Here is a 16893-nt window from a genome sequence, read left to right as displayed (position 1 = left end):
TTTGTATATTTTATTTATCCCTTTAATCTTTTTCATATTTTACTTGTTTCATTTATTTCCATTTATTTTCCTAACTCCTATTTTCTTTGCACATAATTTTGTGGATTTCTAGTAATTTCTTGCTTTGGTAACTCAGATAACAGACTGTCTTTTTTTTACGTATTATATACATATACACATATGCATTTGACCTATACGTCTTTTTTTTTTTTTTTGGCTATGCCGGGCTGTTTGTAGGATCTTAGTTCCCCAACCAGGGATTGAAGTTGAGCCCTCGGCAGTGAGGGGACAGAGTCCTTACACTGGAACACCAAGGAATTCCCACGTCTCCAGTTTAGAACGACTTTAGGTATAGCCTTAAAGTAAAAACATAAAATAATCGTTGAATCGACAGACTTTCAATCTGAACTAAACATAAGTTACATGCTCACACAGTTTTTAATCTATAAACATATCCTTCATACTTCTCCCCATTTTCTCTTCATCGGACAGTCTACAAAAAGAACCCTGGCAAGGCAAGATTATTTACAACCAGAGTCAAAAGCATCCAAGCGTGGTTTGAATGCTCTTCACCCTGAACAAGCAAGCAGGAAACAGCTGGCCAAGGAAACTGGCATTCCAGAAATCTAAAATTCAGGTAAGTATCAGATATTTCATTATTCTGGTTCAAGGTAAAGAAAAAAGGTAGGCTTAGCACCGGCAGGCAATTACTGTTATGTCAGGTATGTTTCCCAGGAGGTTTTTCCTGTTATATATTTAAAACAAAATAAAAACAAGAGTTACCTCTTTTACCATGGAAGAAACCTCTATTACTTCTTTTACCAGTTGGTTGGGTGTGTTTGGTATTGGAGGAAAGAATATACTGGAATATCTCTCCCAATAGAAAATAACTGAATCAGCTTTTTAATTAACCTGGCTGCCTTGGGTCTTAGCTGTGCGCTCAGGCTCTTCCTTGCTACGCACAGGTTTCTCTAGCTGCAGTGCACAGGCTTAGCTGCCCCATGGTATGTGGGATCTGAGTTCCCTGACCAGAGATTGAACCTATGACCCCTGCATTGGAAGGTGGATTCTTAACCACTGGACTACCAGGTTAGTCCCTAAGTCAACTTCTGAGATTTAGAGAATATAGGAAATCGGATCACTATGTTAATGATATGGTATCATTAATGATATGGTATCACTGGAAAATACACTGCAGAATAATGAGTAATATGTAATTGTGAGGAAAACTGTGGGATAAACACATGTAAATTCCCAATTCTCAGGTTAGTTTTTTTTTCCCCACTAATATCAGAAATGTAACTTACATACAGGAGTATAAGAAATAAAATCCCATATTGTATCATTTTGAATAAACTACTGATGTAAATATAAAGTTGGATTTCTTCAGTCAGTGAAGAGCTAATAATACAAGAACACAAACTGAAACAGTATTGAAACCAATAAAGGTCAATAAAAAAGATGCTTTTGGAGGGGCAGGGAGAAAAAAGATGCTTTTAGAGGAGAAGAATGAATTCAGATTTTTTTATCAAAAATAGTTTCCAATAAATCACTATATGTAAGGGCTATAAGAGCATCAGTCTGAGGGGACACTAGGAAGAAGAAAATTTCCTCTTTTCTTAATGTATTTGTTTTAGGAACAGGAAAGAGTTTCCTCAAATCCCAGTAAAAAAGTGTACTTTGGGGGAATATCTGAAGCTTCCTTGGTGGCTCAGACAGTAAAGAATCTGCCATCAATGCAGGAGACCCACGTCTGATTCCTGGATCGGGAGGATCCCCTGAAGAAGGACATAGCTACTCACTCCAGTATTCTTGCCTGGGGAATTCCATGGAGAGGAGCCTGGTAGGCTATGGTCCATGGTATCGCAGATTGGACACGACTGAGAGACTTTCACTTTCAAGAGCGTCTAGTGACTGGCTGCTCGAGAGGTACTGGGCCCGTCTGAACTGAGGTGGAGAACGACAAGTCCAGAAAGAACGTAGGATGAGCTTGTTTCAGCCACTGTGTTCAGTAACTCACTCATTAGTTTCCAATTTCCACTTGGGCTTAAGACTTACTGGAAAATATTTTGATTAATTAATTTAAAGAACAGATATAATCTTTTTTTTTTTTTTTAACTTTACATAATTGTATTAGTTTTGCCAAATATCAAAATGAATCCGCCACAGGTATACATGTGTTCCCCATCCTGAACCCTCCTCCATCCCCCCTCCCCACAACATCCCCCTGGGTCATCCCAGTGCACCAGCCCCAAGCATCCAGTATCGGCATCGAACCTGGACTGGCAACTCGTTTCTTACATGATATTTTACATGTTTCAATGTCATTCTCCCAAATCTTCCCACCCTCTCCCTCTCCCACAGAGTCCATAAGACTGTTCTATACATCAGTGTCTCTTTTGAAGAACAGATATAATCTTTTAGAACAATGCCTGGGAGATGAGTGATTCATCAAATATTGGTTATCATTTACACTCTACTCTTACCATGAATTATCAAATTATCAAAATAAAACACTCAGAAATTATTGGGACATACATTGCAATGCTGACTCCAGTAATGAGGAAACAAAATACAACTGGCTATACTAGTGATAATTTTAAAGCAAGATATGTGGGGCTGTTATCTATTCCATGATGAAGATGAAGTAAGTAAGAGGAATCGTGGATGAGTTAGCCCTGTTCGTGACTGTGGCTAATTCTACTGTCTTACATAAAGAAATCCTTTTCTAAGATATATTCCGTACATATTATGTATTATCAAATGGCATTTCCAATGAAGAGTTGATGCGACATGAGGGAGACTGATTTCCTTTGAGAGAACTAACGGTGCTTCTTAAGCCAGTGAAATTTACTTTGGATACCCTGAGGATGACCACACAAGAAATGCTCATTTGAGTTGAGAGCAGATTGTGTACTGTCCTGAATTTTATGCTAATAATAGCATCATTCCCAGGATAATGCACTTTCTCTTAGGGATATTATCCCAAGAGCAACTGGTCAACTAGTTTTAACTGCAATGATATTTGGAATAACATAGACTGCGTTACGTGACTTCCATGTCTTCCTTTCCCACTCAGATTTGGTTCAAAAACCACACAGCAAGATAGACGACTGGGGTTCAGCTCCTCTTTAGGAGAAGACCAAACCCATGGCTAGAACCAGCCTTGGCCTTATACTCAAGGTAAGAACCCACCAATCCAAATGCAGTTCACCAGTGGAACCAGTTGAGAGAGGAATCAATTCTGCATGTTGTACCCAAATTCACCACAGAGAATCCTTACTTTTGGAGCCAATTACAGCTTGTTCTTTGTAACTGAGGGTCACCAATAGGTGGCTGGGACAGACAGGTTCTGAGCAAGCAAGGCTTTGGACTTTTTGATTCCGATGCTCTGAGCAGGGCAACAATCTCCTCTTCTGTCATCTCAGGGGGATTCAGAGGGAGTAAGAGGTTAGCACTAACTTCTCAAGTTCGAGTTTCCAGCTTGAATGCAAAAATGTCCTAAAACCCTCCCTTTTGTCCCTGCGTTCTCTTTTAGAATACTTACCAAAAGAAGCCACACAAGACCAGACAGCCATCCCAAGATCTTACTCAAACATTCTAGTTCAAGCTTTCTAGAGGAACCAATACCTTGGTATTGCCACCAGGAAAACACTAGCCAAACAGGCATTCGGAATTGAGAATTCAAGTTTGATGTCTATGGCAGCAAATATCCCTTCTGTTAAATGATGTTACCCCCTGAGTGGTTGCTGGAAAACTGTAACTAACCTAGATGATCACAGTAATCAAGGACAAAGGCATGGGATGGTAAACATCTGGCATTGCAAGTCACACTCCTGAAACAGGAAGAATTTTCTAATTAAATTGTCAGTGATGCATCTATTCAGAGCTAGCAGCAGCAGAACTGTAGATAATGTACAAGTTAATGCCTATTTTGAGAACACTGTTAGGTTCTCTCAAGTTTGGCACTGCTGTCATTTCGGGCCAGATATTTCTTTCCTGGGAGGGGCAGTCTGTCCTGGCATAGTATTCTTCAGCGTTCCTGGCCTCTACCAACTAGATGTCCTGCAGACTTCTCCTTTCCCCATTCTTTACACCCCCCACCAAAAGTCTATAGGCACAGTCAAACTGGGGAACAAAATCACCCTCAGGAGTACCTTCTCCTACCTAAATTATGGGGAAAGTGGTTCATGCATGTTCAATGTTCATGACAAGGAAGCACGTTCTTAGGCAGAATGACTCTCAAAAACACTTATGTTTATTAACCCTTACTCAGATTTATACACGTTTACAAGATATGTATTCCTGTGCACACACTGATAAAGAAGAAAAAAACGTCAGCCTGGTCAAGAGACCTTGCTCCCTGGTCCATTGCTGAAATTGGAGGGTGGCTCCTGGACATATGCCTTTTCAGCCAAGTTTCAGTTCATCTAAGGTTGACTGCTGAAAGTGCTATGACCTAAATCTATGTTTGTATGTATGTATATCTATACACATACATACATACACACATATACATATGTATACATACAAACATACTGAACACATGGACCAGGGTAATTAATTTCATACATATCTCTCTTGAGATTTGTGCCTACATAACAGGCCCTTATTTCTTGCCTTATAATGTCCCACGTCTGTTTTTCTCACAGAGATGTGGTTTCAGGACCCAAGATCTCTGTACCCTGGGCAGACAAGAAGTGAGCCTGTGAATTCCTTGCTAGATGGCCCAAATGTGAGACCCGGTCCGACAGTTCAACAGCCTGAAATTGACCTGTGGCCTCTCCCAGGCCGATATCATCATCTTCCTTCCTCCAGTTCTTTCAGCAGGAACCAATCATTTCTACCTGTTCTTCTCTCTTCCCACGTGTCCCTAGTGTGATCCAAGGACAAAATGTCATCATGCAGCCTGTGAAGCTTGCAGGGAGAACTCTCTCTCCACGCTAACATCTGGGAATGATGTGCCTGTACCGCTGACTATGGGAGGAGACCCAGATACTCAGGATCCCTTCTGGTCCCAATACCAAGAACACCAGGACCACCAATAACAGACTATATGGGAATGCTACAGCTGGAAGACTATCCTCAGCCTCAACCTGAGCACACACACAAAAAAACAACCGCCACAGGATCTGGGCCAGGGGGACATATCTTTCGTTCTGCAGTGGTGGGATGAGTGCTGCTAGGCTGACTGTAGAGTGGAATCCTCTAAAGGGAACCATCGAAACAGACTGATGGCCACAGCACACACGAGTTACAGAATCATCTCATACCCTCATCCAGTCTCACCAGCAATATACAGAAACCTCAAGAAGACTTCAGGTCAACTCCTGCCATCCACAGATTGTCAGTAGAAGGTACAGATTTTTTGAATCCTCATTCACAGGAAGAGGACCCTCCAGGACTCCAGCTGTGCCTCAGGGAGTAAGATTTTCAGGCTCTTCTGAACACACTGCAAAGCTCACCAGGGCCTGAGCTTCTGGAGGAAGATGGCATTCTGAATCTGATCCAGGCCTCCTTTCTTTTGATGCAGATCAGAATTTAAAGAACAATAACTGTGGAAGCCATCCTGCCAGGGGCAAGATTAAAGTGAAGAAAGGAAAAACCAACTAGAAACCCAAATGGAGGTTATCTTGTGGGCAGTGGTTATCTTCTGTACTCCACTAAGGATTCCTTCCAAGCTCCACTCTGCCGCTGGAAGCACCACAGGACACATCTGCTGAATTCTTGTGGGAAAAAAAGCATTTTACTGACAAGTATGACCTCTGTGATGACCACATCCTCCACCACCTGGAAAATCCACAAAGGGTAGCCTAACGCAGGCGAGAACAGGTCTCTGGGGGACATCAGAACTTCTCTCCTTCCTGACAACATGGGAAGGCAAACTTGAAATGTTATGTAAAAAATGAAGGGATGCTCTACTTCCTGATGGAGTTCATAAAACGGATCTTTTCCCCAAAGCTCCAAGGGTTTAAATTAGGAACCAGACACTACCTCAGTATCCATCATTAAGGGAACGATTAAATGGATTAGGACAAATCCTTCAGTACTTAGTAGTCTTTACTTAGAAGTGTATTTTTACTTTGATTATTTAAAACATACAAAAAATTGTAAGAAACTGTAATAGCAACACCATATCATCACTAAACATAGTCTAATGATGTTAATACTTCCATTTTTTAGGGTTTTTAATACATTTGCATACATGATTATATATGTCCATAAAATTTTTCCTCAGATAAACTTTGTATGTTTATCAAAACTTGGTAAACCATTGTCACTCTCCATCTTCTCCCTTCTTTTGAAAAGGTAACTTCTAAAAATAGATTTTGGTATATGTGGGTCTACCTTGGTAATAAAAATGTCTTTAAAAAGTATTACTTCCTAAAAAAAAAAATTACTTCTTTATTTCATCAATCTGTTTCCTGTTTTGTCATATCTGCTTTACTTTCCATATGAAGGTGTTGAAAGATCAATACACATACATCTAGTTTTACAGATACCAGTTTTGCACAAATAATAGTTGTGATCTGGACATCCTTCTGGTATCTGGGTGTGCTACATGCAAGAGTTCTCTAGGTGTTCATACTGAAGCACAAGTGCCAGAATATTCCAGCACCAAGATTTATGGCCAAATTACACTCAGCACAAGTAATTTTTCCTAATATGAGCTGTATCTTCATTAACCACTTACGGAATTAAAACTCGCATGCATATGTACAGGTATTTGTGGCACAAATCTACCCACAAAATCTGATATAATATTTGACAGTGTTGACACCATGCCTAGTTTTTTAGATTGTTCCCCCAGATGGTTCTCATGCAGCCAAAGCTGAGAGCTCCCAGCATCTTTCCTGTACTTCAACCACATGTAGACAGAGTTCTTCAACTTATGAAAACAAGTCTGATGACTTGAGAAGGGAAAACTATAATTTGTATCTATAATCATCTTCATGTATATGAATGTCTGTATCTCCATGTTTATAGGTATTGCTCTACGTACATACATATCTATTGCTCACCTACACAGCCTCTATAGCTCCCCTCTATCCTCTATTTATATCTCTGTATCTATACATCTATCTATAGCCTCTGGAGGGACACAGGATGACTTTCTCTAGAGAGAGAAAAAAGTAAATTTTCACTTCTGAAGCAAGCAATAAGGTTAAGTCTCTAGAGAAAAATGTAGGGAACAGTGTCTGACCAAGGGAGTCAGGTTGACCAGTTCAGAATCTCAAGTCTGATGTGTCTTTCATGAACTGGGTGACCAGACATCCTATTTGATTGAGGTGATCTATGGATGTGGACTGAGCTCAACCAGCGGAGGGCTTAAAAGTTATCATGGTCGAGGCCTCCACAGCCTGAAAACAGGGTTGAGAACATGGAATCTGCAGGGTTTTGGACCTTGCTTGGTGCCCAGGACTAGAGCATCTGATGGCCCCGTCCCAGCAGTGCCTCCAGTAAAAGGCGTCTGCCCTCTTCCTAGAGGCTCCTTGGGTCCCAAGAAGCTGGGCCCTTAGATCTCAGACCCCTCTGGGCTGAAAGCCTTTGGACTGAGGGGCTTCTGAGAAAGGCTGCCCACAATAAAAGAGATTCTTGGCGGAAACCCTCCCTCTTCGGCTGTTGGGAGCCGTAGCAGCCACCTTTCAACCACAAGGGGAGTGGCTGACAGGACAAGCTAAGGATGGCAGGGCAGAAAACTAGAACCTTAAAGCCCCCTAACTCAAGACTTGTTACGTATACAAAATATAAATTCACTTACTTGTTGAAGTTCTTTAGAGTTAGGTTTTCTGTTATATGTAATAAACACCTGGCTTTTGACAAGCCAAGTGGGGTTATGATTCAGCAAACAGCATGAGTCCAAAAGCAAGAGAGGATGAGAACAAAGCAAACAGCAGCATAAACTTTTAAAGCTGCAATCACTTAAATGGAATAGGGAACAGAGGAAAACAATACTAGGAGTATTTCTTCACTGCTGCAGAGAAAGAGAAGACAATGTTTCTGCCACTATGGAAGCTGTGGAGGTTACTTAAGGCTGGAATAAGAAATCTCAAAAGCTGGAATAAGAGAAAGCCAGGGGGGAATAATGAGAAAAGCCCAGAACTCAAGAGCTTAATTAAATGAGTTAAGAAATAACGTCTCCCAGAACACAAGTAGAAAGTAAAGCCAAACTCACGAAGTTGAGAAAAGAAAACCCAAAGAACAAGAATCTAGCAGCTTAAGGGGAGAAGGTGATGGCACCCCACTCCAGTACTGTTGCCTGGAAAATCCCATGGATGGAGGAGCCTGGTGGGCTGCAGTCCATGGGGTCTCGAAGAGTCGGACACAACTGAGCGACTTCACTTTCACTTTTCACTTTCATGCATTGGAGAAGGAAATGGCAACCCACTCCAGTGTTCTTGCCTGGAGAATCCCAGGGACAGGGGAGCCTGGTGGGCTGGCGTCTATGGGGTCGCACAGAGTCACAACTGAAGCGACTTAGCAGCAGCAGCAGCTTAAGGCAAAAGTATCTCAGTACTAAGACTTAAAACAGTTGGTCTTTGGAACAGACACAGCTATAGTTCAAAGCCATTAACTATTAAAATCCAACTCATTTTCCTTGCTTAGTTTTGTGCTCCCAAAAATACTTCTGATAATTTGTTTCCCCACATATATACCAGCCCAAGAGATGAAATGATCTGAGAAATTACAAAACCAGATATTAGAAAATAACTGGTTTATAATGAGCACTAGCAGCTGGCGTGTGTTTTGGTTTAAACATGTCTTCTGGCAGTATGGGTATAATAAATCAGACCCTTTTGCACATGACCGACAAAACTGGGATCTCTAGCTCTGTGAAGCCAATAGGCTGTGCTAACTACTCAGGTACAGACATGGTGGATGACATGTCCATTTCACATCTAAAGCAGTGATTTTCAACCACTCTAGTGTCCCATCACAATAGAAAAACACGTTTTAAACAAATATCCACCACCAACCCCTCCCAAGCCCCATTTAAGAATCACTACCATAGAGTCTTCCCTGGTGACCCAATGGTTAGGACGCCATGTTTCCACTGTAGGGGGCTGGGGTTCGATCCCTAGCAGGGACACTAAGACTAAGATCCTGCCTGCCACACAAAATGTGGCCCCAAAAAAGTCACCATTATAGTGAGCAAATGGGTGTAGTTTTTTTTTTTTAATATTTATGCACTTACTCGGGCTTCCCTTGTGGCTCAGCTGGCAAAGAATCCGCCTACAATGCGGGCGACCTGGGTTCAATCCCTGGGTTGGGAAGACCCCCTGGAGAAAGGAAAGGCTACCCATCCAGTATTCTGGCCTGGAGAATTCCATGGATAGACTGTGGGGTCGCAAACAGTCGGACACAACTGAGCAAAACCTTCACTTCACACGCGCTTATTTGGCCATACCCACGTCTTAGTTGCAGCGTGCGGGATCTTTGATCTTTGTCGTGCTGTGAAACCTTTCAGCTTTTTCGCAGGTTGTCACTTAGTTTAGCTGTGGCATGCTAACTCTTAGTTGCAGCACACCACACTGACAGTGCGGAGCCCTAGCCACTGGACCACAGGGAAATCCTTGCACTCATGTCGTACCATTCCAACAAGCTGAGGAGGAGGAAAAGGTGACATGCTTTGATTTAGGCTGGGTTCTGCCAGAAGCAGACTCTTTCCAGAATAAAAGAGTGTGAGTGCAACTGATGATTCCGGATGCACTAAGAGAGAAGAGGGGATGTAAAGTAAGAGCAGGAGGACTATGAGGGTGCAGTCATCCCACTGTAAGCAACTACGCTTTCTTCTACGGGCGGCCTTCAGGATGGCATGGAAACCATCATCCCATCCAAGGAGTAACTCAAACATTCAGCTGTCATCTCTCTGGTCAGCAAGGAAGCCGAGTGTGCATTCTCTGATTCCCATTCACCATTGGGTGAAAGCTGCTCTCAGGGGCATTAACTCCATAGCCCTTCAAACAGAGAGAGAGCCTCCTACAGGTGCTGGAAGACTCCTGCTGCTGGCATGTACTGGACTGGTGAGTGCTCAGGCATCTGGGACAGGTACTGACATCTTCTGTTATACACTGGATAGTTCCTTATTGACTTCTCTCCACTTTGGCTCTCAGCAGTTCACTTGGTTATGCCATCTTTCGCAGTCCTTGACACAGTTCTCTTTGCTCCATTTAGAAGAAATGGCTTCTTTCTAATGGCCTATCAGCTCTAAATGGAACCTCTTATTGGTTCTAATTACCAAGAACCAAAAATGTTAGTTCCTTTATAGCTGTTATACCTAAAAGGTTTTATGAATACAACCAAAGAAAACACTTTGTGGAGACTCAAATACAAAGTTCTATTTATTTTCAACAATGAAATCAACACAACAAAGAGGAATTAATCCTCTAATTTTTAAATCTAACACAATTCTTAGCACAAAACGATCTTCAATAAATAAAAAAACATTACTGGTAAACAAGTAAGACTTTTCTTGAGACTCCATTGTAGTGTGTGTCTGAAACAAACTAGATGATGGATAAAGAAACTCATGCTAGAGACTTCACTGACACAGACCCGAAGAAAACAACAGCCAAGGAAAAGGGTTCCCAAATATCAAGCTGGCAAAAGAAACATGGGGTTTTCAAAGCAGCCCAGAAATCAGAGCTCACTGAGGGATACAAGAGTTTGGGACAGTCCATGTTCAAGGCCTTGTAATTCAATTTTTCCGTATTTCTAGATTCTTGATTTGTAATCTATCACAATCTAGAGGAGCTTCTGCCAAAAGACAGGAGGCTCTTTATTCATGCTTTCACAAGACCCATCTAATTTTCCTTCTTTGACTTCGTGGCTAGCTCCTATCACCAATATAGCAGGGATTCCACTCCAGAAAACGATCACTACTATGTAAACCAATCTCTCTGTTCTTGATTTTCCTTTCATAAACACACTGATACTGCCGGGAAGAGATCGAAACATATCCCATTTCTTTTATTTCCATCCTCTTATACAACTCTGCATGGCGTGCTGCAGTCCATGAGGTTGCAAGGAGTCGGACACGACTGAGTGACTGGACCGAACACAACTCTGCTTGGGTACAAAATCTAGGACTCACAGTGCAACAAAATTGGTCAAAAGATTAGTGTCCAATGTAAAATTCCAATGTAAAAATTTCTGAAGTCCAATGGTCACACAAAAAAACGTTAATGTCTTATCTGCCCAACTTTTTTTCCCACTATCTTGCCAATTATTTCTTTCGGAATTCAATCCTCCGAGCTACATTCTGAGCACCAAATTTTTTGACCAATGCATCTCGAGTAGCCTCATCATCTTTTTGCAAATCTAAGTCATCCTGTCGGGACCAAATAGGATACCCGTCAGCCCTCTGACCAGACTCTAAAAAGGAGGAAGTAGCCTCCAGCTCACCACTATTTTTTAGGAAGGCCTGTGTAACTGTTGATAGATCCAAGTTAAACTTTTCCATCAACTGCCGGATGATCTTAATGGCAGCTCCCACCTCTGGTGCAGAAACTTTTTCTTCTTCTTCTTCTTCTTCATCAGGCTGTGTTTCTGAGTCTTCCTCAGGCGTGCATGGATCATCATCACACATTGTTATGTGTATTTCAAAATCAGGACTCTCATCCACCTAGACAAAGTGAAGAATAGAACCAGTTCATATAACAAAGTCACAAACACTTACTCTTAAAATATCTGGTCTCTCCCAACTACCACCTCCTTTCCCTTTCATTCCACTGGACTTCCTTCAGTTCCTCTAATGTGTTATGTTCCTTCTTACATTTAGTCATGCTAGATGTATGTGTACATATATACATAATCACACACATATATATATGCCACAGAGTAACCAGGAGTGTGAGTATAGGGTATATATGTGTCTATGTGTGCACATGTATACATATAAATATGTGTATGTATAACTATGGTATTCCAAAGAACATTAGAATCTACACTGAATGTAAAAAATATATGCCTATGCTGCTAAGTCGCTTCAGTCGTATCCGACTCTGTGCAACCCCATAGACGGCAGCCCACCAGGCTCCCCGTCCCTGGGATTCTCCAGGCAAGAACACTGGAGTGGGTTGCCATTTCCTTCTCCAATGCATGAAAGTGAAAAGTGAAAGTGAAGTCGCTCAGTCGTGTCCGACTCTTAGCGACCCCATGGACTACAGCCCACCAGGCTCCTCTGTCCATGGGATTTTCCAGGCAAGAGTACTGGAGTGGGTTGCCACTGCCTTCTCCGATATGCGTGTATATGCACATATATATGAATATACATGTATGCATTAGATTATTTGTTCAAAATTTGACTTCCCTCTCAAGTTGTAAGCTCCATAAGGTCAGGAATTGTATTTTGCTTATCACTACATCCTCAGTGCTTACCAATGCTCTCACATAATAAGCACTCAAAAAACACTGCAGTATGAATATATTAGGGCCTCCATGCTCCACTACATTTAGGCACATTGCAAAGAATGTTATGTGAGAAAAGACCTATGCCTTCAGCATACCAAGCTTCTCCGTCCATAGGATTTTCCAGGCAAGAGTACTGGAGTGAGGTGCCATTACGTAGGGAAAAAGTGATTTCTAATTAACATACCACAATCTCCTCAAACTCTCGGGTAGCTTCTACAAGCATCTTTTTGACTGCTGCTTCATTCTCCTTGATCTCTTCTTTTTCAAATTCTTCTTCAGGCAAATCTGGAGTTCTCTTATTCTGTGGTTCTGTTAAAGAAAACAGCACTAGATTAGAATTAGCCCTGGGCCACAAGTTAGGCTGCACTTTTTCCCCTAACGGTTTTTGATCAGAGGGTGAGAAAAACATAAGACATGCATGTTCAATAATTTCTAATTTTTCAGCTTGCTACTGAAAAGTCGTACAATAAAAATAATGATAATTTTCCTAAGTTCTCATGTATAAAATAAAAAATACTCTTCAAGCTTAATTCATTTTTTTGCTTTGTATTTATATAGATTTAAAAAAAAAAACTGCCATAAACTGGGTTTTCTGGGAATCAGATTCTGAGATGGAGATTAACGTGTAACATGTTGATCAGGGAGTGCTTAGCGGGCAGAGAGAGAAGCTGAGCTGTGAAAGAGCTCCAACAAGGCCTCAACTGAAACCATGGATAAGTATGGAGCCAGCAAGGCCCTTCAGAGTTGACCATATTGGGGGAAGGGAGCCAATAACACCACATAGATTAGTCATTGGACGCTAGCGTAAAACGACAGAACCTCGCCCAGCTGAAGATGGATCTGAGGAGTCTACCACAATCCACTACATACCATCTACAGAAAGGAGAGCCTCATAAAGCTAAACACCTTCCTGTTCTCCTTTTACTCTGTTCTCTGAGGATTTAACTCTGCTGTTTTCCACTTAACAAAAACTGACTGCGGAGGGGCAACTCGAGGGAGTTTTGCAATGAAGCTGTTTCTGTATTCTGATTATGGTGATGGTTATACAAATCTATACATGTATTAAAACACCGAACTGGAAAACCTGTATGGCAATTCCTCAAAACATTAAACATATAATTACCACATGATCCAGCTATTCCACTTTTGAAAATATAAAAAAATAAATAAATAAATGAAATGAAAGCATGGTCTTAAACAGGTATTAGTACACCCATACCATAGCAGCATTATTCACAACAGCCAAGATGTGGAAGCAACTTAAGTGTCTATCAGTGGATGAATGGATACACAAAATGTGGTTGTAAAGTGGAATATTATCCAACCTTAAAAAGAACAAAATTCTCACACATGCTACAACATGGATAAGACTTGAAAATAAGCCTTTCACTTATATTAAATAAGCCAGACACAAAAGGACAAATACATTATGACTGCACTTACATGAAGTACCTAGAGAGATCAAATTTATAAAGACAGAAAGCAGAATGGTGATTGCCAGGGGGAGGCAGGAATGGGGGGCTGGTGTTTAAAGGGTACGAATTTCAGTTTGGGAAAATGAAAACATTCTAAAGATGGATGGTGGTGACAACTGCATCACAACATACTTAGTGCTACTGAAGAGAGCACTTAAAAACTGCTAAAACTGTAAGTTTTATCTAACATATATTTTACCACCATAAAAAAATTAAATACCTAACTGTACATCAAAATAAGTCAATTTTATTTTATATAAATGTTTAAAAAGCCTTATATTTTAGAGATACATGCTGAAATAATTAACAGATAAAATATGACATTACCTTGCTCTGATTTACTTTTCTAAAAAACACAACCCCACATACTACTTCAGTTTCCATGGGTCAGAAGCCCAGGTACGGCTTGTACCTGTGCACTGATCAGGGTCTAATTTACTTTTATTTTTTAACGTTTCTGCATGTATTAGCCATTTACTTATTCCCTCTTCTGAAAACGTCCTGTTTCATTTCCTTTGCTCATTTTTCTACTAGTTTCTCTTTTACTTACTAACTTCAGCAAGCCCTCAAAGGGAAACACTAAGGAAACTTGCTTTGTTGCAATGTATTGGGTATATTTTTCCAATCTGCCCTCTGACTTCATCATGAAAAGCTTTAAATTTTAAGTAATCAAATATATAAGTTTTTTTCTTAGTCTTCCTGGCTTCAGAAACAACACACAGCTATTAAAAAGGCTATTCATCCACATCCTTTCCTGGTCCTTTTCGGATCTTAATTTTTATGTTTAAATATCTGAACATGAAAACACTGCATAGGGTGAGTCCAGCTTAATTTCATCCCAAGTTCCAACTAGTCTACCAGTCATCTTTACATCACTGATTTATATATAAAAATATATATATTTATAATATATATATGATCTCCTTCATCCATACACATAGCCCTTTCCTCTCTCCAAAAATTCTCCCTTTTCCTTACTCCATTCCAGTCACACTGATTGTTGCTCCAAGAACACAACAGCTATACTCCACCTAATACCCCCAAAACCTGGAACATTCTTCATCAAATAACCACCTGTTTAGTTCCTTCACTTCCTTTGATCTCTGCTCAAGTATGAGCTTATGACAGCGAACTTCCCCTCTTACCCTGTAGAAAACAACCTATTCTCCAGCCGTTACCCTTTTTATTTTTTTCTACAGCACTTGGAGTTGGTGATGGACAGGGAAGCCTGGCCGGTTGCAGTCCATGCAGAGTCGGACACGACTAGCAGCTCGACTGAAATGATAGCACTCACCACTGCCCAGCTAGCATTTTAAGCTCCATGACTGCAGGAAGTTTTATATACTGTTATCACCCAGCAGGTAGGAGTCTGGCACTCAAATATCTGTTGAATGAATCTCAAGTGTCACTTTACCAAAAACAAAACTCCTACTAAGCATACTGAACAGGAGAAAATAGATTTTACCTCCCCAGACTTCAACCGTTATGCAGAACAGTCACACAAGGAAAGAGACGTTAAGTGAAGGAAGCATGACTATAAACGAAAGTGTCCGACAGTTTAAGCTCAATACCGATTAAGTCAGAAGAGAAGCATCTCAACAGCTATGCCCTGTGTCCTAACCACGTCGGAAAACCAATACTCAGTTCAACTGCGTTAGAAACTCACCTCACCCGAGCGAAACTAGGAAGCGGCTTCCAATAGACGAGAACCTTCTTCTGTGAATATGCATTCATTTAAGCCAAGATATGAAAACAAACTGGACTAGCGTGGCTTTAAAACTGGCTTATACTCAATCTACCTAAAGCCACGAGAAACACTGTTTAAAACGAGTCTGTGAAATATCTCTGAAAAGATACCCAAGATACAGGTTGTCTCTGGGGGGAAAAAACTGGATTATCTGGTGGGAAAAGAAAGGAGAGGGGGGAGAATTTTCCACAGACTCTTTGTGCCTCTTTTGAATCTCGGGCCATGTCATGTTAAAGAAAGATTTCAAAATGATGCTAACTTTACCCAGACGTTTCAAGAGAGATTACAAAACGATGCAAACTTTACCCGGACGGCAAAGGGGGTTAAGGAGAGGGGCTGGGCGATGCCCCTAAGACGCCCACATGGACTCCCCGCGGAAGGGGAGACGCCCCCGCCCCCAGAGCACACCGGTGACAGCAGAGCACCCGCGCGTCGGCGACCGCAGACCTCACCTCCGCTATCAGCAGCCTCCGGGTCTTGCTCAGCCTTCCTCTTGAGTTTCTGCGAGGAGGGGCTCACCGGGGCCTCCCCCAGAAGGTACTTGTGCTCCTGGCCCCGCAGGCGCTTCAGGTAGCGGTCCTTCATGGACTGCCAGGAGTGCTGGGTAAGCGAGCTCTTCTCCATCGCTTTCCACAAGGCGTTACCGGTGACGGAGCTGGCCGAGCGGGCATGTTCCTTCACGTAGGTTATGATGGCCACGTCGTCCGCGTCCGTGAAGACCATCCGCCCCGCCTGTGACTGCGGCTCAGGCTCCGCCGCGGCGACGCCCCCGGCCAGGACCCCGGGCTTCGTCTCTGGGGCCTGGTAGGCCGCCGGAGCCGGGCCCAGACGGTAGGCCTCCAGCTCGAGCTTCTCGTTACGCTCCACGCAGTCCAGAATGTACTGCGTGGAGATAAAGTCGCCCGAGGCCTCGGCCGCCGCCTCCCCGGGCTGGGCCAACAGCACGGCCCCGGGCTCCTGAACGCGACACAGAGTGCCGCCGCCGTGCAGGATGAGCGTCGAGAGCCGGCGCTTTGCCGGGCTGGGACGCACGTAGAAGGACATGGAGCTGCCATCCTCCCTTACGAACAGAGTCGAGGAGTGAGTGGGTCCATTGGGGTCTTTGCCCAACTCCATCGCCTCCGCCATAGCTCTCCCCGGGCACCCGAAAAAGCTGCCCCCTCGCGAGCCCGCGAACAGGAAGCTGCAGGGATTCAGGTAAAGCTCCTGGGGACGCCGGAGCCAGGCCCCGTATTGCGCCTGCGCACTGGCTGCGCG

The 16893-nt window shown here is 42.4% G+C and overlaps 2 protein-coding genes across 2 annotated transcripts; one reads left to right on the top strand and one right to left on the bottom strand.

Moving 5' to 3' along the window:
* Window positions 1-3399: 3399 nt before the first annotated feature.
* On the top strand, window positions 3400-6377 carry DUXB (double homeobox B). Its single transcript, XM_061386800.1, is given in 5 exon segments — window positions 3400-4870; window positions 4872-5052; window positions 5055-5110; window positions 5112-5182; window positions 5184-6377. Coding segments are annotated over 5 exon segments (576 nt in total). The 5' UTR covers window positions 3400-4654; the 3' UTR covers window positions 5236-6377.
* A 3948-nt stretch (window positions 6378-10325) lies between these two features.
* Window positions 10326-16889, bottom strand: TERF2IP (TERF2 interacting protein). The gene is made up of 3 exons (XM_061386785.1): window positions 16089-16889; window positions 12599-12723; window positions 10326-11626 (listed from the first exon to the last, which is right to left on the bottom strand). The coding sequence occupies exons 1-3, from the start codon at window positions 16762-16764 to the stop codon at window positions 11228-11230; spliced, it is 1200 nt and encodes a 399-aa protein (XP_061242769.1). The 5' UTR covers window positions 16765-16889; the 3' UTR covers window positions 10326-11227.
* Window positions 16890-16893: the final 4 nt, after the last annotated feature.

Source organism: Bos javanicus, chromosome 18 (genome assembly GCF_032452875.1).
Source record: "Bos javanicus breed banteng chromosome 18, ARS-OSU_banteng_1.0, whole genome shotgun sequence".
NCBI classification, from domain to species: Eukaryota; Metazoa; Chordata; class Mammalia; order Artiodactyla; family Bovidae; genus Bos; species Bos javanicus.
Note: the sequence above shows the minus strand (reverse complement) of the source record. Positions and strands in the feature narration are given on the sequence as shown.

Bases quoted from the DNA above. Each gene is read 5' to 3' on its own strand.
- TERF2IP (XM_061386785.1), bottom strand. From the start codon at position 16,764: ATGGCGGAGGCGATGGAGTTGGGCAAAGACCCCAATGGACCCACTCAC. The intron at 12,724-16,088 runs GTGAGGTCTGCG...TTTCTTTAACAG, and splicing joins GGAGGCTGCTGATAGCGGAG to AACCACAGAATAAGAGAACT. The intron at 11,627-12,598 runs GTATGTTAATTA...CACTTTGTCTAG, and splicing joins GAGAGTTTGAGGAGATTGTG to GTGGATGAGAGTCCTGATTT.